At 44.7% G+C, this 23,430-nt stretch overlaps 1 protein-coding gene across 1 annotated transcript in view; it reads right to left on the bottom strand.

Annotated features, from left to right (window-relative positions):
- The window catches only part of NID2 (nidogen 2), a 64,151-nt gene that overhangs the window by 2,194 nt on the left and 38,527 nt on the right, over window positions 1–23,430 (bottom strand). Inside the window, exons 9-18 of the mRNA XM_023222616.2 lie at window positions 23,137–23,280; window positions 22,318–22,446; window positions 20,669–20,812; window positions 13,257–13,376; window positions 12,267–12,500; window positions 8,298–8,519; window positions 7,514–7,683; window positions 4,857–4,986; window positions 4,175–4,346; window positions 883–1,040 (exon numbers count right to left, since the gene is read on the bottom strand). Coding sequence (XP_023078384.2) covers window positions 883–1,040; window positions 4,175–4,346; window positions 4,857–4,986; window positions 7,514–7,683; window positions 8,298–8,519; window positions 12,267–12,500; window positions 13,257–13,376; window positions 20,669–20,812; window positions 22,318–22,446; window positions 23,137–23,280 — 1,623 coding nt within the window. The remainder of the gene's footprint in view (window positions 1–882; window positions 1,041–4,174; window positions 4,347–4,856; window positions 4,987–7,513; window positions 7,684–8,297; window positions 8,520–12,266; window positions 12,501–13,256; window positions 13,377–20,668; window positions 20,813–22,317; window positions 22,447–23,136; window positions 23,281–23,430) is intronic.

Raw genomic sequence — 23,430 nt, 5'->3', positions numbered from 1 at the left:
GCCTTAGCTTATAAATTATAACACCTGGGTAAATACTTGCCCTTTGTAAGCTATGTGTATAATTATGGAGGCAGCCTTTTAACCAAAATCCTTAGTATTTTAAAAATATTTTCTAGGTAGGAGGAAAAAAGTGACTAAAATGGTAACATTTCAGTGTAAAGGAATCAGTCTTAAAAATTTTTACAATAGCTAAACCAAGAATTTCCAAGTTTCACATTTCTCATGGAGCCCCGATTTAAATTTCAAATACTTTTAAGAAATGTAACTTGTTTTAAACAACTGGGTTATAAAAGTGACCTATGTGCATTATAGGCCCTTTTATCAGATTACAAATTCAAGAACAGTCTTTTTCATATTCTTCAGTATAGAACTAGACACACAGCATTTTTTCAATTGTGCTAATGAAAGCAAACAAATTTGGGTGGCTAATACCTATGTTATTACTGAAGGAAGCCACCCTGCTACAACACTTTTCAAAGAATGTCTTTAGCATTATAACAGATGTTTGTAGGTAAGTTATAGTGACCCACTCTCCCCGCACCAGAAGAGTAACTTCAATTCAGTTTGTCAATTCACCAGTGGCTAATATTTCTTTTAATCATTAAAAATATGCCAAGCACTCACGGTCAGGCAAGCAGTACAAACTTACTGCTTGATATAGCCTTCCCTCCACCCAAACCCCAGAAAGTTCATTTTAAGACTCATTTAATAGTATTTAAAAGTTTACAGAAGAAAGGAGATTATGTGCGGTACTGTCAGTGTCAGAAATGTGTTTAAACCAAAAGATCTAAGTGATGGGATTTGATTTTGTAGTAAAATCTACTAGTGCTCACACTCACTGTAATGAGGGGTTATCTATTTGCATTCCATCAGTAGTATTACCTGCATCTGCCCAGCAGAGCAGTTTAGAGAAAGGGTCAAAGGTTAAGCCATTGGGCAATCCAATGTCTGTATTGATCAGAATTCTTCTGTTTTCTCCATCTAAAGATGATGTTTCAATTTTAGGAGCTTCTCTATTCCAGTCTGTCCAGTACAAGTTGCTGTAAGTTAAAAATCAAGATTGTAAAAGAATAGCTATGTAGCCTGTGGTAGGCAGCATCTAAGCAGCCCCCAGTGATCTGCATCTCCTCGTGTATTAGTCTTAAGCAATCCCTTCGAGTTTGGGCTGCATTATTTAGTATCTTGCTTCTTCTAGTGAGTATAGCAGAAGTGATAGGCCAATATTAGGTCTCAAAAACTGGTTTCTGCTTTAGGTGCTCTCTCTCGCTCCCTTTGAGGGAAGTTCAATGCCATGTTGCAACCTACCCTATAAAGAGAAACGTGCCAAGGAACTGATGTTCTCGAGGGCTGTTGGCCAGAGACATTAGTCCTGCCTACAACCCATGTGAGCATGCTTGGACTGTGTCTTCCCCAGGCTGAGCCTTGAGATCCCTGCAGTTTGGCCATTACTTGATTGCAGCCTTGTGAGAGACTCCATGCCTGAGGAGCTCAGTGAAGACACACTTGGATTCCTGACTCACAGAAACTGTGAGACTAAATGTTGTCTTAAACTGCTGACGGTTTGGGCAATTTGTTACACAGCTCTAGGTAACACAGCCACATTCCACTTTTACCTGTGTCACACGGTTTTCTGATTATTGTAACTATGCGGAAGAAGTCATTACTAAGCTACTATCAGAATCCTTGCCTCCAAGATACCCCTTGACTCAGCTGCCCCAAAATCTTCTGTTGAAATCTTGAATTGAATCGTGGGTTTAGAATAGAAACAAAGACAGCTGTTAGGAACGGCTTCGATATAAACTGTGGAACTTGAAGAGACATGGACCAGGGATTTTAGAGGGAAACTGTTCTTTTTCTGCCAAAAATACAATTTGGTACTTGAAGGGGAATCTCGATTGTCCTGTACCTGGCACCCAGAGATGGAAGCCTTTTAAGTTAAGCACTTTACCTTTTTTTTTTTTTTTTTTGAGACAGACTCTCGCTCTGTCGCCCAGGCTGGAGTGCAGTGGCCAGATCTCAGCTCACTGCAAGCTCCGCCTCCCGGGTTTACGCCATTCTCCTGCCTCAGCCTCCCAAGTAGCTGGGACTACAGGCGCCCGCCACCTCGCCCAGCTAGATTTTGTATTTTTTTAGTAGAGACGGGGTTTCACCATGTTAGCCAGGATGGTCTTGATCTTCTGACCTCGTGATCCGTCCGTCTCGGCCTCCCAAAGTGCCGGGATTACAGGCTTGAGCCACCACGCCCGGCCTAGCACTTTACCTTTTAAATGCCACGTTAAAAATGAAAGATATTCATAACAGATACTAACTAGGAAATATGGTCCTATTAAGTGGAAATAGATTATTATAAGGAAACAGGTTTATAGAGCAGAAATAAGGTTGAAAGCACCTTTTATAAAATACTGTTTCATAAAAGCTATAGAAGCTTTGAATAAATCAGTTGAGCTGTAGAGAACCTCAGAGAGAGAAGAAACCATAGGTTACCCACCCCTGTTGTGAATTTCATCCCTTATGCCCAATAGATGAAGCAGAGAGAAGCTAAGAGCAAAAGCCAGAAATCAGTTTCCACTTTGCGCTAAGGTGAGGGTGGCCAGAAGGTAAAGCATGCATATCATTCCTTCATCCCTTCTGATCAGTCTCCTCCCCAAAATGATCTAATATTATCAAAAACGTCTGAAACAAGCTCACACAGGTATTTGGTATAGATTATTTGGGGATTGCCAGAGGAAGAAAGTTGTCAAGGTGAAATCTATAGAAAGCAAATGAGAAATATGCAGGAAGGCTTGACAACCATTCTGTTAAGCAGTTCAGGTAGATGTAATACATGTGTTTTATTGAAAATCAAAAATCCACCTTGAACCAGGTTTCATTAAAAATTAAAGTCCTTTAGCATTTCTATTTGCTGTCTGGATAAGAAAATTCTACTTTCATCTTTAAACTCGTGGCTGTGTTGTGGATTTCAGCTTAAAAGTATGCTTTTTCCCCAGACTCCAGAGACATGGCCAAGGTATCATTGCTTACAAGAAGGCAGCTCTCCCCAGTTTTCAGGTCAAGTACCAAGAAGGAATAAGGGGCCAGGCGCAGTGTCTCATGCCTGTAATCCCAGCCACTTTGGGAGCCCAAGGTGGGTGGATCACCCAGGGTCAGGAGTTGGAGACCAAAATGGCGAAACCCTGTCTCGACTAAAAGTACAAAAATTAGCTGGACATGGTGGCACATGCCTGTGATCCCAGCTACTCAGGAGGCGGAGTTTGCAGTCAGCTGAGATTGTGCCACTGCACTCCAGCCTCGGCGACAAAGCAAGACCTTGTCTCAAAAAAAAAAAAAAAAAAAAACTTCCAAATGTCAGAAAGGCAAGCCTATGGAAAGAGTTTTTAAGAGGGCTATTAATTCATGTTGTTAAGTCAACTGGAATAGAGATACACCTTTTCCTGTGTGTAGAACCCAAAGTTTGAAACCACCTTTGAGACTCTGCACTAAGTATTTCATAGTCAAAAAGCACTTACCTGAAAATTAAAGCTGAAGATTTTCTTTACTGATTTGAAGGGCATCGGGGAATTTCATTTCATAGAAACTCCACTTAAACATGGCAAGAGTTTATCAAGATATAAAAATTCACCCTGGTTCTAACAAGTACTGAAACACTGAACAAATCCTGTATGTCACATTTGATGACCTTAGCAATTATCACAGGGAGAATGTTTATCTTGATTTCTGCTACAGCAACACTGAGGCCAGAGGTACCTGAGCTTTGGTTAATGTCACTTGATGTAGGTCAGGCCTACCGTGGGCTTCAACCCTGGTTTCTAAATGTGCTGCTGGAGGAGTCCCACTTCACTTCCAGTTTAAGTGTCATCTGAGACCTTGCCTGATCATTTGATTCAGAGTAGCCCTAATTCTCACAACACGATCTGAATTTTCTACATATCACATCACAGACTAATACTGTTTATACAGTCTTGTTTCCTCCTAATAGAATATAAGTGCTATGAAAGAACAGACCTTGTCCTTTCCTAGAGCAAGTCCTGACACCTAGTAGATCCTCAGTAAATCTTTGTTACAGGAACGCATTCGAGCTTTCTCTCTTGTTCTGACCTTCCTCACACTATTTAAAACCCAAGGGCTTCACATCAGGATCGACAGGTAAGAGGAGAATTAGGGAAGCCCAGCTGACCCTCGGATTGGATCCACAGCGATGGCGCGGGGATTCACCAGATCTGTGTGGAAGAGGACCTTGCGCCCAGAGCCATCCAGCAGGGCGCTCTCTATCTTATCCATGACACTGTCTGTCCAGTACATTGTTCTGCGGATGTGGTCGATGGCAAGTCCTTCAGGGCTTATCAGACCTGGAAATAAAGCAAAGTCAAGACTGGAGTGTTTGCAGGATATGGAGGGCAAACCTGAAGCCCTCCAGGAGTGGGGTGGGGCAGGAGGTCAGCAGGGGAAAACAAAGCCCAAGTGGCTCTAAGTCCCCAAGAACCAGGTTAATAGAGAAACAAGTACTTTTGTTACATATTCTACTACCTCTAGCTTCTAGACTAGACCTACCAGTTTGACGATACCCGGCATCCACAGTGCAAGAGCCAGACTGAATAAACTAAGGCCTCACCCCGAATTCTTACCGTGAGTTCTTTTCTTTTGAGAAGCGCTCACAGTAGGAATCACCTCATTCATTCCTTATGTATGAAGGTGTTATGCTTACAGAGGGGCTAGTCTTATACTGCTCAATAAAATGACTTGCCTAGAACTTAACCTCCCCTAGTAGAGAAAAATCGACGGGAGACTTCAGCGTAAAGTAGACAAGTGACTTTGTAGAATCAAATGAAATTCATACTCTGCTGAGTGAAGCTGCTGACCTGAATTCACGATCGTCTCAGGCTCTGCTCCCAGTTCCAGACTGGCACGGCTGATTGTCCTTCCAGCGACATCTGTCCAGTACACCATCCTCTCCCGGCAGTCGTAATCAATCCCCACGATTATGGAGCCCTTTGTGCACCAAATCATAGAATTAGAAGAATTAGGTTACATTTCCCCTTTGTTCACACTCAGCTGCCTTGCTCATGCACAGCTGCAGTGAGCAACACTGCACTGTGATCCTGCAGGCAGCCGAGCAGAGTAGCTGGACGTGTGGGCACTCTGGAGTGATATCCAGGCTCGGCCACTTACTAGCCGTGTAGCTTTGGGCATTTAACCTCTCTATGCCTTTGTCTCATTTGCAAAATGAGGCCAATAGTGTACCTGCTTCATATGGTTTCTATAAAAATTAATACTGTAAATGCTTGTAAAGTCTCCTAATCAGTAATTGTTATACAGTAAGCCCTTCAATAAGTGCTATTATGACTGCTTTAAAAAAAAAAAAAATCAGCCCCTTCAGTAATTAGAGGACATGGCCTTAAGCAAAATAAGTTTTTAATATTTTACTGGGTAACAACTGAATCCTTTCCCAATGTCATCAGCACTTTTCCAAGAGCCTTAATAAAATTTGCCACTATATGCCAACAAAATCTACTCTCCCCTCCTCTGTGAATATGAGATCTTTCCTCTACCTGAAGTGCAATCACCTATACTCTTGCCCCTGACTCAGGAGACAAGACATTAGTTATATCCTGTATTAAAGTATAGCCAGGCACAGTGACACGCCTGTAATTCCTGTCCGTTGGGAGGCCAAAGCAGGAGGATTGCTTGAGCCCAGGAGTTTGAGACAGCAACATAGTGAGACCCCGTCTAAAAAAAAAAAAAAAAATTGACTGGGCATGGTGGCACGCACCTGTAGTCCCAGCTATTCAGGAGGCTGAGGTGGGAGGATCGCTTGAGCCCAGGAGGTCAAGGCTGCAGCAAGCCGAGATGGTGCCACTGAACTCCAGCCTGGGCAACAGAGCTACACCCTGTCTCAAAAGAAGGAAAAAGTCTATAATTCGTTGGGTTAACGAACTAGGGAGTAGTGATCATCCAACCTCTAGCTAGTGAGGTCTCTCCTCATTGCATGAATCTTTTAAAAAAAAAAACAAAAAATGCTGACTGAGTCATATTTTTCTACAGCTCCGCTTCATTCAGTTTTCAATCCAGGCTCCTGCTCTGGAAGCCAACATTCAGGGATTATCTGGCTGTCCCTGAGGTCATACAAGTTCCTGCCTTGCCTAACAGCCTCCTGGGGCTTGGCTTCACTTACAGCCCCTGGGAGTATAGTCAGCACAAGAAAGATTGTACAAAACGGGATTTGGCTCCAGTTGGGGGGGGGGGGGGGGGGGGGGGCTAAGGTCAAATACACTTTTATTTGAAAATTAAAAGGTAATTTGTCCCAGGCAAGAGTACACATTCAAATGAGCTTCCATTAACCCGGGGAATCATGGGATTCATAAACCCATGTCATAACCTCAGGTTACAGAAAACGTCCCAGTGTTTTCCTTTAAGTAGATTTCCTTAAAATGTGCAAATAACCCATGTCCCATTTCTTTCAGTTCCACTACCACTACCATCACCACCCTGCCCTGGTCAGGGGCATGTTCAGAAAGGCAATCAAGCTCTATGACTTGACTAGAATAAAAGAGGGTTAGCTTAAAGTGATGTCAACTTCTTAGTCTCTACCTCTTCCAGAGGAAGTTTTAGAAAACAATGTGAGAGTTTTCTTGGGGGAGGGGATAGGACCCAAAATCTTAAAAAGAACACATCTCTTCCTAAACACTGGCTGTTTCTAAGCCAGAAATAAATGTAAACATGAATGCCATACTATTCTTTCTTATGGATGAGCAAGTGCCTGGAGTGTGAAGTTCAACAATGGAATTAGATGATTTTCCACTGTGTCGATGCCTTTCTAGAGAGCTACCCTTGTTTTTCCACCATTTTAGAGAAAACCCCCTCCCCAGAATGGGGTGCCTTGCATTAGGGAGGCTGCTGGCTCAGGAAGCGTCAAGCATCCCCTGGGGAAGGCGCCATCTACTCCTCTCCCAGCGTCACACACACCTCAGGTTTTCATCTCGAGTCAGGGAAGCTTAGGAAAGAAGTGGGTCAAAGGGACAGAACCAAAGTGAAAGGGAAGGGCTGCAACGGCGAGACAGTCATTAACTGACTTCCACTTGGGAGTCCCCAACAAATCGCAGACACCACACCTTGTGGCTAGTCCTGTCACTTTGATTTCCAGGATTTCTATGGAGATGTTACGACATACAGAGAATCCTGAGGACTTACGGTAAGAGTCTGTCCATTTTCCCTTGGATCACCATACAGCCTCCATATGCTGACAAGTCTACAGTTCCCTTTCCATGTATCTGAAACCCCATGAACAAACCAGAGAGCACAGCCTTGGTCAGTGACAGGTGACCCCCAGCAACAGAGAGCCCTGGTTCTGTGGTGGTGGCATCGGGCCCATGCCAATGGGCTGCAGCTCAGAAACCCTCCAGGACTTCCCTGCCCCAGTCCACTGCACTGCAACGGGGTCTGTGAGGTGGCTCCCACTGGGAAAGCCACGCAGCCCTGGCGCCCCCCCCCCCCCCCCCCCGGCAGAAATCCACTTTACATGCAGAGACAGCAGGGTCTTGGCTGCATCCTTCTGAAGCCTGGTGCCATTGAGGGGCAAGTAGCCAATCTGCTGGCCCTGGGTATAGAGCAGGAAGGTGCCCACAGATGGAGGGGTCACATCTGGCCGGGGCGTGGGCCGGACCATGGGTGGAGCGACGGTGGGTATACCTGTGGGAGAGAGGGTGGGAGAGGAGGAAGGGGAACGAGGGCAGGCAGGGAGAGGGGAAGAAAAGTTACTTTACAACATACCAGAGCCTCCAAAAATATCCAAAGTTCTTTGCCCAATGCAGATGTGCTCCAGATGTTCTTCAAAAGAAATTTTAATTTCTAGGGTTTTTTTAAGGATTAATTATGTAAATCTGCCATTTACTAGGCAAGAAGGCAGCAAAACACTTCCCTCAGAACAAAGCAGAACAGGTTTTTTGTTTTTCAGGAAAGAAAAAAAAAACAAAAAAAACACAGAGCCAGCACTGTGTCAGCTTCCTTTTAGGACTCCAGAGTGACACGTGTCCCCTGTCGCCCTGGGCTTGGGAGGGGGAGTAACTGCCTGCTGAACTGAGTTGCAGATGTTCCAATTATGGAAACTGTTAATGACAAAAACCAGACACCAAACGCAAATTGGGATCTTGCGTGGACCAGATTATAAATCAACATAGCACGTAGTGACTTCTTTCATCAGACCTGGTGACCCCAACACGTCCCCCTACTTCACCACAGCAGACAGCATCCCTAGCAAAGGCCTTAGTTTCAGCTGAGGGGAGCGGGGGCGTCCCGGTGCTTACACGCAGGGGTGGTGCCTGGCTGGGAGCGGGTGCCTTGCACCTCTCTGCCATCTTTGTCCACACACCAGCAGAAGTCGCTCTTTCCATGGCACTGCAGGGGGGTGAAGTGGCCCAGGTCATCGCACTGGGGCACGTACTGGTCATCCCGGGGGGTGCCGCCATAGTGCTCCAGCAGGTTTTCCCTCCAGCGCTCACAGATGGTCGGGGGCCTCTGGGTGGGCTCTGAGCAGATGGGGAAGAGGGAAGAAGAAAAGCGTTTGACTGTGAGCCAAGGACAGAATGCAAAATATAGCTCAAGACCCCATGCCTGGCCTCCTGGCCTGCCTTCTCCTACTGTCCAGGTCTCAGCCAAGCCCGCGGACACCAAACTTGGGAAGCAAATGTGTTCTAAGTACTCTACCATGGGAGTCAGAAAGAGATCATCTGATGCTTCTTTCTTGCCAGGAGGGTCTGTCATCAAGGCCCAGCCACATCAAGAAAGAATACGAGGAGGTAAGGTCAGCAGTGCAGCTCACTCAGCCTGGGAAGGGGCATGATCTCCCTCTGGCCGGGAGAGGCCCACAAGGCCCATCCTGCCTGCACCTCGGGCACCTCTGCTGACGGAGCATTTGTGCAGGTGATCCTTGGGGACTCAGTGGCCGAGGTGATGCTTAAAGCCAATTTGTATTCATTCCCCACTTGCTTCAAGCTTCAAGCTCCAGGACCTGCTGAGGAGAGGGTCATCTTGCGCCTGGCCAGTGTGTGTCTTAGAAAGTATTACCAAAAGCCCAACTCTGCCACGGCGCCCTCTGTCTACCCATTGGAAAACTACATGGAATAAAGGTAAAACTGAGTGGAATTAGTAGTGAAGCATAGCACAGGTGGTGGCAAACAGCTTAAAAATGGTTCTCACAGAGCCCAGTTTCCAGAAGTGCTTTACCCACACTGCGCCTGGGATTATCTCCAAGCTGAATCTTTTCCTGCAGGCTCTAGCTTCCTGCCATGTTGCCCTTTCCCCCTCTTTCTCCAGCATCCTCCTCTTATCCTCTCCCTCACAGCTCTCTCTGTGGTTAAAGTCCTTCTGGCTTCGGTTGCAAAGCAGTTTCCTCCAAGGCTGCTCCCACAGTGCCATTGAGGCTTTGTTCAAAATACAGGTGGTTCTGAGCAGACTTTGCTGCAGCAGGTTATTGAGATAACTTGTTCATTTATGTTAGGACTACCCAAAGGAACTTAAACAAGAGGAGGTGCTTCTCCTTCCTTTTTAATTCCTGCAACTTAAAGCGTACGGTCTACAGAATCACATAGCCAATAATCCTACTTGCTACCACCATTTAGATGTATAATAGAAATCAGAAACTGATAGAAACTGAGCCCCTGCCTTCCCCATCAAACCAGCTGCTCCCCTAGTCTTTCCCATATGAGTAAATGGTACCTCCATTTTTCCACTGCTCAACCTGATTATCCTTAACCCTCCTTTCTTCCATCATCCACATCTGATATGTCAAAAACTCTTTTTAGCGGCACCTTCAGAATCCACTTAGAATATCTTTACTTCTCACTACTGTACCCCCTCACCCTGGTCAAGAAGCCTCATCCTCTCCCTGAGATTTCTGCAACAGCCTTCCCACTGGTTTTCCTGCTTCCACCCTTCTATGCCCTCACTCTCTCCAAAACCAGTGTAAACTCAATTAGCAGCAGCCAGATGGTCCATTTAAAATATAAAGGCATTTCATGTCACTCTGCTCAAAACCCTCCAATGACTCCAAAGACCAAAGTTGGGAACATTATGATCAGGCTCCAGCACCTACAGTTCCTCTTGGAACACAAAAGACTGCGAATGAAGTTGTCAGAGCTCATACCCAACTAGCTCGACTGCACGACTCACCAGAGTTGGGGGAAGCGAATGCCATTTAGTTGTCACTGTAGCTTATGACCCATGGAAGGCAAAGCTCTTTTTAAGACCCCGTAGAGAAGGTAAGACTCTGACTTCTTCACCCAAATGTGTCTCAGTGGAACACAGAGAGGGAAATGCTACTTCCTCAAACACTGCAGGATTCCCTGGAGAAGTTCCCAACTCCACCCCTGCTCCACATTCAGACCTCCAAGGATCCTTTTTGCTTTAAGGGACCACCCTGTGCTGTGTGTCTGTCTTCCAAACAAAGAGATGCACCTAACTCCTGGGAAATGGGTGTCTCAAATCACTCATACATGGGCATCCCTTTCATTCGTTACTATTTGCTACTTTTCAACCCAACCATGAATGTCTTTCTCTTGTGCTTCTGGATGGCAGGGGTTTAAGTGTTTTGAAATCAGGGGCACAGAGCATCCTTACCCTCCCTGAAGCTGACCCCATCAAAGATGAGACCAGTCAGAGATAGCGGCCGGGTCCAAACCAGTGCCGAGAGAGTGTGTGGGCAGGAGAAAGTCCGCACAAGGGAACACGGCCCTATTTTCATCATTCACTTCTCAGTCTCTTGGTTCCCCCTTTAAAATCATTGTCCTGAACACATGCTTGTCTTAATAAATTTAATCGAATTCTGAACCATTCCCCAAAGGCACCTCCCAACCATCTGATTTCTTCAAATCCCAGATGGAGTTAGAATGACATTTTCAAAGAGAAGGCATTAGGGAAATAGAATTTCTCTGTACCTTTTTTGGACCTTTAAAATCTTTTCCTAAAAATAGAAACAAAGAAGGACTATGGATCAAGCCATTACCAGTTTTTACCTATATGAATCTGGGAACCACCAAGACCTGGCATTTTTTATTTTTAAACAGTCTTACTCTGTCACCAGGCTGGAGTGCAGTGGCACGATCTCAGCCTACTGCAGCCTCCGCCTCCTGGGTTCAAGTGATTCTCCTGCCTCAGCCTCCCGAGTAGCTGGGACTACAGGTGCATGTCACTACGCCCAGCTAATTTTTGTATTTTTAGTAGAGACAGGGTTTCACCATGTTGGCCAGGATGGTCTCAATCTCTTGACCTCGTGATCCATCCGCCTCAGCCTCCCAAAGTGCTGGGATTACAGGCATGATCCACTGTACCCGGGCAACAATTAACACCATTAAAAGGGGAAAAAACTATTGGGGTAATTCTCCAGTTCTTCTTACTTTCACACATTAAAAGCCAAGACTAGTATTTATGGAACCCTTCTCGATAGTAAAAATGGATCTTTGGATAGCAAGCTGTATTGGAATCATTTTGGCTAAAACGGTATCAAGCCAATCCTATGCTCTTCATTAAATAGTTTTTCTGTAATGATTAAGGAAAAAAGTCTTACCCATCCCTGAATAATTCAGCAAGGAACAGAAAGTTGCCTTATCTGCCTGCTGTTGGAATCGACTGTGAACACTTGAACACCGTGCCCCACGCAGATGCGGAATGCTCAGATGGTAGCAGGCATGTTCTCAGATTGTATATGGGCTAACCGAAACCAGATGCCTGTGCCGCCTCTGAGATGTTGGGCTACGTTACAGAGGGCTGGGATTGTCAGTTTAGAGAAAACTAGCTGGATCCACCAGCAGGTGTCATTTTTCTTATTTTTCCTATTGATATTAACACAGCCTTCATACTGTTTCCTGTCATTCAGAAGGCAGAGGTAAGTGAGATAGTTACATAGGAAGGCAGTTTTACTTCTCGTCAAAACGCCAGTCTGGCCAGATCTTCTAACTGTCACATCTCTCTAAGATGCTGTAACAGGTCTAAGGTAGTGGGTCTCAGTCTGACCTATATACACAATCTCAACTTCCAGTTTGTACTGGACAAGGGTCTAAGAGGCCAAGGTGTAACAGATCATGTGTCATGTATTGTATATCTCTATGTCCTTATGACACAAACACGAATATATGTACGCACTATTATTCAAGTCTTCTCAGGAGGAAAGAGGCTATGAAGGATGGTGACTGGCCCTGTGCCTGCATAGTCTGGGCAGGAATTATGATCTACCCACCACCAGTGCCATTCTGCTTCTTGAGCCCCAGGCCTAAGCTCACCTGGTGGTGGTCCACAGTGAGGTGGTGTAGAGCCAGGTGGAGTCTGGGTACCAGGAACTTCATGACCATCAGGGTCTACGCACCAGCAGAAGCCAGTGCTGCCGTGACACTGTAGGGGCAGGAAGTTGCCCTGTTCGTCACATTGGGGGATGTGGAACCGGGCCCCAGGGTGGGCATACTGGGCCTGGGCATGGCGCTGCTGTTGTTCACAAGGCATCAGGCTTGAGGTGGAGTCTTCCAGGATCAAGGCAGAGGAAGACACAGAAGAGAAATAGAAGGCATTGCAACCCATCCACTTCACCAGCCCACAGCATGGCATGGAAAGGCACTGGGATTTTGGAGCCCTAGATTCTTCTGTTATAATACCTTGCCACTATTTATCTCATCTCTCCCCGGTTCTTCCAGTTCATCCTGTAGGTCACTAGCTGGCTCTAAGTGTAAAGCAGCCCAGTCCCTCCCTATTGTCATCTGGGGAAAATGAGGGGCAGCCGTGGCATCTGCCCAACATCCCAAGAGACTCTGGAGAAAACAAGTCAAAGCTCATTCATCCCAAGGCCCAGAGGTTAAGTCTGAGAAGCTGCAGGCCAACAGCAGTCACTCGACTGCACCAAGCTGGCCAAGCTCCTCTAACACGGTCGCCACGGGCTTAACCCTGGCTACCAGCGCATATGGCTCCTGTTTAATAAGCTTGATCTCAACACTTCATCCAAATTGCACTCATCAAGGTCAAGCGGATCACTAGGGCAGTTAACCAGAGCTGCTATGAGATGGGACGATGGGTGGGTCATCTCCTGCAGGCCTCCAGGAATGTCACAAATCAGTGAACTATCAGTAAACTAGGCAGCAGGAGGTAACTGAGGAAAAAAATCCACAGCCTGGAAAATCCAGCAAGGCTTCAGACCAGGCTAAATCAAGAGTGGGCTGTCATAGAAAAACACCCTTGAAGGAGCTAAGAGATTCATGTGCCTAATCTGGCCCTCTAAAACTTACCAGGTATGCACTGAAATCCATCCCCATAATATCCGGGTTGACAACGGCAAGAGAAGGAACCAGGAGTATTATAGCAGGTAGCTGCGGGGTGACATCTGTTTTCTGAGCATTCGTCTATATCTGCAGAGGTCAGACACAGAAGAGAGAAGCAAAGAACACCATGACTTCACTCACACAATCTGGGCGACTGCATGGGCTTTGGACATGTGGATCATCATCCAGGGAGGTGTCAGCTTCAGAAGACCTTTGAGCATGAGCAGAAAAATGCTGACATCTAAAGGTAGGCTTCATAGAAAGGAAAAAAAAAAATCAAGGAACATGTGAGTTAACACATCAGACTAAACATGTTCAGTGTAGAAATCAAATGGGTAGTCACTCACAGAAAAAAAAAATACATCCTACAGCATGTTTCATTGACAGTGAATTCAAGGAAATTAATTACCTTTGAACTAACCTTTAGACTACAAGTCATTAACTTCCTTTCAGCAATGCTGCAACAAAGACAAATATATCCAACAATGGCTTTTTTTTTCTTTCGTTGTTGGCACCATCTCTATATAACTAACATTCGTCTACAGATGCAAAGGAGCCAGATGAGGCCCCAAATATTTTTCAGCTAAGAAGCACATTCCATCTTGCCTAATCAGAATCTTACTATCTAGAACCACACCCCTATTAGCCAGGTATTTTCTTTACTTTCCACTTTTAGAAGAAATAAAGAAAGAATATTATCTAGGGTTTTAAAATAATACTTAGAAAATGGAAATCTAATTTTGCCGAGCATATCGGTATAAACAATTCAGGCCCCTACACTCTCCACATGGCACCACGAGGATTAATTTTCACCATCATATTTCTCAAAACTACAAAATCTTGACACTTCAAACAAAAGCCAACTTACATTCCTTTTATTTAATGAAATCCGCATATGCCAACAATGTCGATGTGACAAAGTCACCCCCCCTCACCCCCCATCCCCAGCAGAAAAAAAGCAGCTCTGATCATTGAATGGTTAAAACTAACTCCCAAGGGATGAGATAAGCTATCTTAAGAGACAGGAAGTCTTTCAGAGTAAAAGGAGGATAAACAAAGGGTGTAGGTCCAATTAAGGCTTGGCTGAAAATAAAACAAAGCAGTGGTTCCATCCATCGCAATAACCAAAAGTTTCTTTACAATGTGTGAATAGAAAAAAAAAATGTGGGATGGTGTGATCAGTGTGAAACCTAGAAAATGAGCGTGTGTTGCATCAGTATGGTGCAGCCCACGGTAGAGACACATCAGCCTGGGAAGACAGAGATTTGAAGCCCTAGATTTGATGTGAGTGGGTTGGGAACAGGGCTAGCTCCTCACCCAGCCTCCCATGACCCACATGGAACCTCTTCTAGGGTTACCTGCACCACCCTTTGTCCAGACCATGCTGTCACTGGCTTATCTTCTAGTAACTCATGTTCTTTCTCGACTACCACTAAGTACACACACTGGGCATTAAGCATAAGGTGTTTTGTTCACTGGAGAGGAATCTTTTATGTTATAATTAGAAAGTAAGCATTCTGCTTATCTTCTGTCTCTGGGGAGTTTAGTCAGCATATATCAGTTCCTTGGAGTCCCCCCCCAAAAAGTTCTGAATACTCAATGCAACCCACAGAGTCTCCACCCAGGTGAGTGGTTGGCCTCCCTGGATACCATCATTTCACCTACAAAGGCAAGAAAGCAGATATTAATTCATCTGCAAGGGTAGAAACAAACCAAGTGTTCTGGTTCGCTCCTCAGTTGCCCAAAAATCAACCGATGTTGTCGTAATTATCCTTGAGCTTGGCTCTGTCTCTTCAACAGGGCAACTCAAATGCCCAGCTGGGCAAAACCGATGACCTGACCATCCAACACCTTGGACCTGGAAGAGGCTGTAAAACTGGCTGTAAAACTAAAGCTGTAAAAATTAACATCCAGTCAAATGCAGGAAATTAAAGCTATTCACAATACACATGCTAAAAGGACTTCTAATGGTAACAGGAACCCCAAGAAATGACAGGAAGCAGGAATTCCTGAGACACAGGGCCTATTTCTGGAGCCCATGGAGCAGTTTCTTATTGTTATTTTTGAACTAAAGAGAGAGGGGATTCCCCAGAGCTACCAAATAAATCACTGATGCGCTTAGAACCTTCAGCCTAAAAATTCTGACTAAATCTGAAAAACCAGCCTTCCTCCCCAAAGATACTGTTGGCATCATCAAAGATACTGAAGTTTTGGGTAGATAGAAGCTATTAGAAATGACCAACAAGGAGAAGAAAGTCCCCAAAGAGACTGATAATATCACAAGTGAGAAATTCCTGCCCCAAAGATTGAGACTCCCTGAATTGCAGTCCTGACTCCTCCTTGGAGGACCTCTCACACCATGATAGAGACGAGAGTCCAGCTAGTCCCTCCAGGCCCTGAGCATGCATGCACAGGACTTCAGATATCAACAGAGAAAACATGGAAAGACTTTCAGCCCCCTGGCAAGGGAGGAACTTTATTGCACCATTGGAGAAGGAGGCCACTGCTTATGCTTAGTCATTACTAGCAGGGGTCTGTAGGGACTGCTATAAAGACAAAAACATTCAAGAAGTAGTAGAGCCCCTTTCTCACTCAGGTAATGAAAGGTACCTTAATCTCAGTGCCATCCTCCACTCTATCATCTATTAAGCTGGTAAAGAAACTGTTTGGAAGATGTGTTAAAAATCCTTTGAGTTCATGCTTTTGTGCTTCAACATCCTTCTCACTGCCCCAATACTGAGCAAAACCACTAGGAACTGCTTGATGATAAACCTAACCACTGGCCTCGAGTTCCCCCAGGCTCCCGCCCCTTCACCACCGCCCACTTGCCTTTGAGCCCAGTGAAATTTCCTGGCATCAATTAACCTCAAACCCATCCCAGATCCCAATAAAGGCTTCAGCCCACAGGTCCCACTTCTCTTTCTACTCCATAATCTGTTCAGTTGGGCACCCTGCTGATTGCACCCCTGCGTGGCATGTGGTGAACCCACTCTAGACCTGTGAGTGTAATAAACTACTTCCTTTCAAGTTTCATCCTTGCCTCCTCCTGTATTTTACCATATCATACCCAACATCTACCTACATTCTTGGAACAGGAAACCTGGCCAGGCACATAATGGAGACAATGCTTTTGTTACCAAAAAAGAGAGAAGCTAGGTCGGGTGTGGTGGCTCACGCCTGTAATCCCAGCACTTTGGGAGGCTGAGGGGAGTAGATCGATTGAGCTCAGGAGTTTGAGACCAGCCTGGGCAACATGATGAAATCCCCTCTCTACAAGAGATACCAAAATTAGCTGGGCATTGTGGTATGCACCTGTAGTCCCAGCTACTTGGGGGGCTGAGGTGGGAGGATCACTTGAGCCTGGAAGGTTGAGGCTGCAGTGAGCTGTAATCACACCATTGCCCTCCAGCCTGGGTGATAAAGGAAGACCCTGCCTCAAAAAAAAAAAATCTGCTTTTGTACCTGGCCAAGTAAGAAGAAAGAAAAGAAAAGAAAAGAAAAAGAAAAACACCAGGAAAACCGAGCAAGAATAATGTCAGTATCTACCCTTAGGCCCCTCCTGAGTAATGATGACTCTGGGTAATGGGCCATCTGTAACCCAGCTTCTTTCACTCACACTTGCTCCTCCTGGGAAGGTCCCAAACTCAAGACAATCTGCTTTTGTACCTGGCCAAGTCACAACAATCCAAAAGGACAAACATGTCTGAGAAATATCCAGCTCACACCAATACAAGTTTGAAATCACTCCAGATTGAGGAAAGCTGCAGAGGATTTAACTCTACTTGGATAAAAGCCTCCTGGCTAGTGACTCAGACCAGACTTGAGAACCCAAATCCAAGTGCAGCCTCTCCAGGGAGCCGGGTTTTTAACAAACTGTGGCTGGAGAAAAACTCCCACACCCCCTTATTGTTAGTTTGATGGAGTAAAAGAGCACATGTGCTTTAACAATGCATAGCTCCCACAAAATACAGCCTCTATTCGTTGGTCACTGAGACACATGTGTACTATAGAATGTCTTTAAATATGCACACATACACATATATTTCTATATTTATTCTTCAAGTTCCTTTCATGATTAGCCTAGCCTGATTTATGCATGGGTCTTTAAGAAAATGACCATTCATTCTCTACTACTCCACAACCTGGAAGTTTAGAAGGCAGCCACATGGTAAGTGGCTGTGGTAGGCAGCCTCTAAGATGGCCCCCAGCAATCCCTACCTAGTGGGATTCATGGTCTTGTGTAATCCCTGCCCTTTTAGTAACTTGCTTCTAATCAATAAAGCAACATTGAAGGGATGTCATTTTTGTGATTATGACTTCCATCTTGCTAGCAGACTTTCTCTGGCATTAATAAAGTAAGCTGTCATGTTAGAGAGGCCCAAGTGACAAAAACTGAAGGCAACCAACAACCAGCAAGGAACCAAGGCTTTCAATCCAATGGTCCTCAAAGAACCGAATCCTGCCCATAACCATGAGTGGATCTTTCCCCAGTTAAGCCTGCAGATGAGACCACAGACCCACCAGACACTTTGACTGTGGCCTTGTGAGAGATCCTAAAGCACAGGACCCAGCTGGGCCATTCCCAGGTCCTTGGACCACTGATATTAAATGTCTATTGTTTGAAGCTGCTACACTTTAGGGTAATTTATTACACAGCAATAGATAACCAATACACTGGGGAAGCATCTGATGGGTTTGGCATATTTTTAGTTTGTAGGCTTTGGAAAGAATCCTAAAAGCAGAGAGCCAGAAATAAAATAGGGACAATTGAAAAATGGCAAAAATAGAGAGGGCAAATAAAAGACAATACTTAAATTCCCAATATGAAAAACTAGCCAATTTCAGAGCTCTATCATGACCCCAGAAGGTAACCAAAGTCTTGCAGGGCAAATAGAAGAAAAAAGGAGGGGGAGATAATAATCATTTTAGAAGTGATCAAAGCATACAGCATCTAAATTAATATTCTGATTAACACTCATCACATCTAGGCTGAAATTAATTTCAACTTCTTTGCTTTAAACCAGAGCACTAAGGAATTAAATATTTTAAAAGCACCATCTCTGCTGATCTGAGCAGCCAGATGTTTAAATAAGAAATTCTACAGACAAGACTTTTCTCAATGGATTCACATTTCTTAGGGCTGGTACTAGGGTTAAACCAAACCAAATGATGTGTTCCACAAGAAGGAAAAGCATCATTCCCACTGTCAGGCTGTGGCATCTCACCCTGAACTCCATACCTGTAGAGGGTATCTGTAAATAGTATATCTATTACAGATATACTCAATGTTTTCTCACCAGTATATCTATGACAGATGGAGCTCCTGGCTGGTTACGTGGGACAAACATCTGTGAATTACAAATCTACCTCATTCTAATTGGGAAATACTCTTTATCTAGAGTTAGGGGTGTTTATTCAAGAGGTCCATAGTCTTCTTACATGACTGGGCCTAATACCAAGACACACAGGAATCCCAACTGAGGGTTACCATCTGCATTAGTCAGTTTCCTGTTGTTTATAACAGAATATCTGAAACTGAGTAATTTCTAAAGGAAAGGAATTTATTTCTTATAGTTCTAGAGGCTGAGAAGTCTAAGGTCAAGGGGCGAAATCTGGTGGCAGCCTTCCTGCTGGTGGGGACTCTCAGCAGAGGCCTGAGGTGGTGCAGGACATCACATGGTGAGGGGGCTGAGTGTGCTAACATGTTATTTTAGGCAGGTCTCTCTTCTTATCAAGCCTCTAGTTCCCTTCCCATGATAACCCATTAATCCACTGATAGGGGCAGAGCTCTCATGATCCAATCACCTCTTAAAGGCCCTACCTCTCAATACTGCCACATTGGAATGTGAGTTTCAACATGAGTTTTGGAGAAGCAAATATTCAAAAGCCATAGCCTCAACTTTCAATAACACCACCAAAAATATCTATTTAGGAAAAAAAAAAGCAGGGGGGGCGCTGAACTGAGTCATGGCTTTGGGTTAGTTCAGCATAAATTGCTTAAGAAAACCATGCAGCAGAGCTTCTGTACAGCACAAGTGGAAAGAGTAAGAATGAGGCTCAGAAACCACCATGTGCACCTGCCCCATCCAGGGAGAAGTGGAGAGCTGAGGTGCTGTCACAATGACCTTTGTTCTGTCAGTGACACATGCCCTCAAGCCTGTTGTCCACTCAGCCCATCCTGCTGAAACCAAAGGAAAAAGGAATGGCAGAAGGATGGGCTGAGAATCAAACATCTGGTTAGGAGGAGGGAGGCCTGTGCTATTTGGATCTGGTATAAAGCTCTCAGGAATTGCAAAGCTGTTCTTAGCACATCAGCTCAGTGGGCCTGGGCGGATGGCAGCAGATGCACACAGCAACACCAGGAGCAGGGGAAAGTCTGCCTTTTAAGGTTCATGTTCCCCAGCAGGCCCGTTCCCATTACAAACACTTCTCCCACCATTCTCTCATCCCCAGTGTCGTTTTACCCTAACTGTGTGTGTGACTCACATCATGAAACCGAGTTTCAATCTCATCACATACCACAGGGTATGTTTGGAAAACCTTTTGTGATTTAAGTAGATTTGTTAAATGATTTCTATTTTAAAGTACTCCTAATCCTAGTTTCATGGACATTTTATACTCAGAGAGTTATGTCTAGCCTTTAAATAACAACCTCACACATTCTTTCCAAGTTAAATCGCAGTGGCTAGCCTTGCAAATGATTTGGTGCTTTTATAAAATACTGTATTAAGTCTTAAAGAGAGATTTCTGGGAGAAAAGTTTTAACCAGGCAGGCAGGCACAGCTGAACGCGCTGCCTCCGTGGTGAACACACCGGGCCTGTCCAGCAGGAGCACAGGTATGACTGCCGTCCTCACAGGGGTTGGGAGGTGGGGTGATCACTGAAAAGAGAAGATATGTGTGTCTTTTTATATGTGTGGAGTTCTTCTCTCTTTTGAAAGAGAAAAATTAGAAATTATATGTGTTTAGAGATAGATTAAAATATCACTTAAAGCAGGAGAATAGCACAACCATAAGGGTTGAATTAAGCCATTAACCAAAGAGATTGAAAAGTGGAGACTGCCTAACAGGAAGGTATGCAACTTTCTCTAAATTCCTCCAGCCTGCATTGGCTCCAAGGAACCAACGTTAGAAGTTCCTGAGTGCTACAGGAATGTCTCCACCAAGGAAGCCATATATGCTCGTCCATCTAGTCCACAGGAAATCACCCTTGGCTCCCCTTTCTAATTCAAAGGATGCTTTTTTCCTCGCTATTTTGGCAGCCACAAGGCTGTTAGAATCAAAGGAAGTCCTTTGTCTTTTCTAGGAGATCTCCATCTATGTGGGGATGTGCATCCAAGGCGACTTTCCACTCACTGAGGCTGACCCGCAGTTACTTACCAGTGCACTGGTGCCCGTCGCCAGCATAACCAGGCAGGCAGGCACAGCTGAACGTGCTGCCTCCATGGTGAACACACCGGGCCTGTCCAGCAGGAGCACAGGTATGACTGCCGTCCTCACAGGGGTTGGGAGGTGGGGTGATCACTGAAAAGAGAAGAAGGCAAGGGCGTCCAAGAGTTTAGGCCTGCAAAGGGTGAGCCTTGCTCCTCATGGCATGATCCACAGACCAACAGCAACAGACCAGGGAACGCAGGTTCTCAGACCCTACTCCAGGGGCAATGATTCAGAATCTGGATTTTTGATAAGATTCCTAGACGGTTCATATGCTATTAAAGTTCAAGTACTGGTATGAATTTGTGGTTAAAATATTAAGCACAAAAACCCATCACCTAAGCAGTCCTCAAAGTTTATAACACTCCAGAGCAATTGCTACACACACACACACACACACACACACACACACACACGGTTTCTCTTATCTCTTCTCCCCCTCCTTATCCCAGTGAATTAAAGAGGGGGTTTTTTTTTTTTTTTTTTTTTTTTTTTTGAGATGGAGTCTTACTGTGTCACCCAGACTGGAGTACAGTGGTGCGATCTCGGCTCACTGCAACCTCCAGCTGCCGGATTCAACTGATTCTCCTGCCTCAGCCTCGTGAGTAGCTGGGATTACAGGCGCAAGGCACCACACCCAGCTAATTTTTCTATTTTTAATAGAGATAGGGTTTCACCATGTTGGTCAGGCTGGTCTCGAACTCCTGACCTCATGATCCACCCACCTCGGCCTCCCAAAGTGCTGGGATTACAGGCGTGAGCCACCTTGCCTGGTTAAAGAGTGCATTTTCTTTACTCTCATCCAACTTTATCAATGGGATGAATTACGATAGTTCTTTTGATCCATTCTTAGGTCTGTAGTATTTTTTGGAAATATAGAAGGGGTAATTTGTTACAGAAAGAGCTCTTTAGCCAGTCAAGCAGGACATGCATCAGTGAATGATGAATCCATCTCTTCTAATTTGAAAAATACTTTAGGCTCTATCTAAAGAGTGCAGGTGTTTACTAGAGAGGTTCATCATCTTGTTACATGATTGGGCCAGAAATCCCAACTGAGGTGGGCATCCTTCAATAACTCAACACCAAAAATATCAATTTAGGGAAAAAGAGTGAAAATAAACAGGGCTGAAACTGAGCAATAGCTTTGAGAGATTTTGTTTTGTTTGTTCGTTTGAGACAGTCTCACTCTGTTACCTAGGGTGGAGCGTACTGGCATGCTCTCAGTTCACTGCAACCTCTGCCTCCTGCATTCAAACAATTCTCCTGTCTTAGCCTCCTGAGTAGCTGGGACTACAGGCTTGTGCCACCACACCTGGCTAATGTTCTGTATTGTTTGTAAAGATGGGGTTTTGCCATGTTGCCCATGGTGGTCTTGAACTTCTGAACTCAAGCGATCCACCTGCCTCAGCCTTCCAAAGTGCTGGTATTACAGGCGTGAGCCACTACATCCAGCCCAGCTTTGGGTTATTTTAATGTAAACTGTCTTCTTAAGAAAACCATATAGCAGAGCCTCTGAATAGCAGAAGTCAAAACATTGATCAAGAGCAAGATTAAAGAGCACCATGTTGGCCACACAAGAAAATGATTTTGGAACTCACAGATGCAAGTATGCCGGTCATCTGCAAACTCATAACCACTCCGGCACTCACACCTGTAGGTTCCAGGCAAGTTGATACACACGGAGTTGGGGCCACAGCGATGAAAGCCAGTTGCACATTCATTTTCATCTAAGAAGAAATGAGAACAGAAAAATTCTGCTTAATTCAAGGGTCCCAGAAGTGGAGGGTCTAAAAACTCAATGTTTTCTCACCAGTATGATGCTTCAATGGGACAAATGGTTGGCAGATGTAGAATTCTTAAAAATCAGATAAAAATGCATGTTGCAGATAACCAAAAATAGTAAAAATTTCACGCCATTCAAGTAAACACCACAGGAAGATAAATTTTTAAGTGAATATTCTAAGACTTCTTTAACTGTTTTAAAAATAATGGATACTTGGAAGAAAACCAACAATTTCTTTTTAATATCAAAAAATTTCTACCGTTGCCTTTTGGGGATATAAGAAACACAATGTCTCTCTAAAATTTAAAGAAAACCAGAAAATGAGATTTTTAGTAAGTCTAAGAACTACTTATTACAGGCTCAAAATTACAAAACTTAACTCAAAACATCCAGGAATTGCAACAGATGTTTTCTTTTCACAGCCCCAGTGCAAAATCCACTCCACTCCAAACCATCTTTTCAAACCTAAACAGCTAGCTTTAATTTTTAAATAACTATATTCAGATTAGCTGCTAAAATCATTGACAATGGAGGTTGTAAAGGTGACAGATACTTGTCTTCTACAGATATAATGCTCGGAGGGCAGAGGAAGAACAAGGGCTACAAGAAGGAGACACGAGAACATAGCTCTTACCCACACAGTTCCGTCCATCTCCCTGGTACCCAGAGGCGCACTCACAGGTGTAATCTACACCTGTCCCCGGATGGCACCGTGCTGTTGTGTCACACATGTGGCTCCCATCATAGCAAGGATTCACCGGAGTGGGGTCTGAATCCTCTGCTTGAGTAGAGGGGACATAAAAGTACAATCTGGCGATTGGTAAGAGAATGTCACAGATAGAGATAGAAGAGTCCTCGGAACTGACTGCATGTCTGTGTTTTGTGACACACCTGGAGACCTCACTCAACTATCCATATCCGAAGCTAG

This window comes from Piliocolobus tephrosceles, chromosome 6 (genome assembly GCF_002776525.5).
Source record: "Piliocolobus tephrosceles isolate RC106 chromosome 6, ASM277652v3, whole genome shotgun sequence".
Taxonomy (NCBI): domain Eukaryota; kingdom Metazoa; phylum Chordata; class Mammalia; order Primates; family Cercopithecidae; genus Piliocolobus; species Piliocolobus tephrosceles.
The sequence above is the reverse complement of the archived record's forward strand: the minus strand, read 5'-3'. Positions and strand labels throughout refer to the sequence as shown.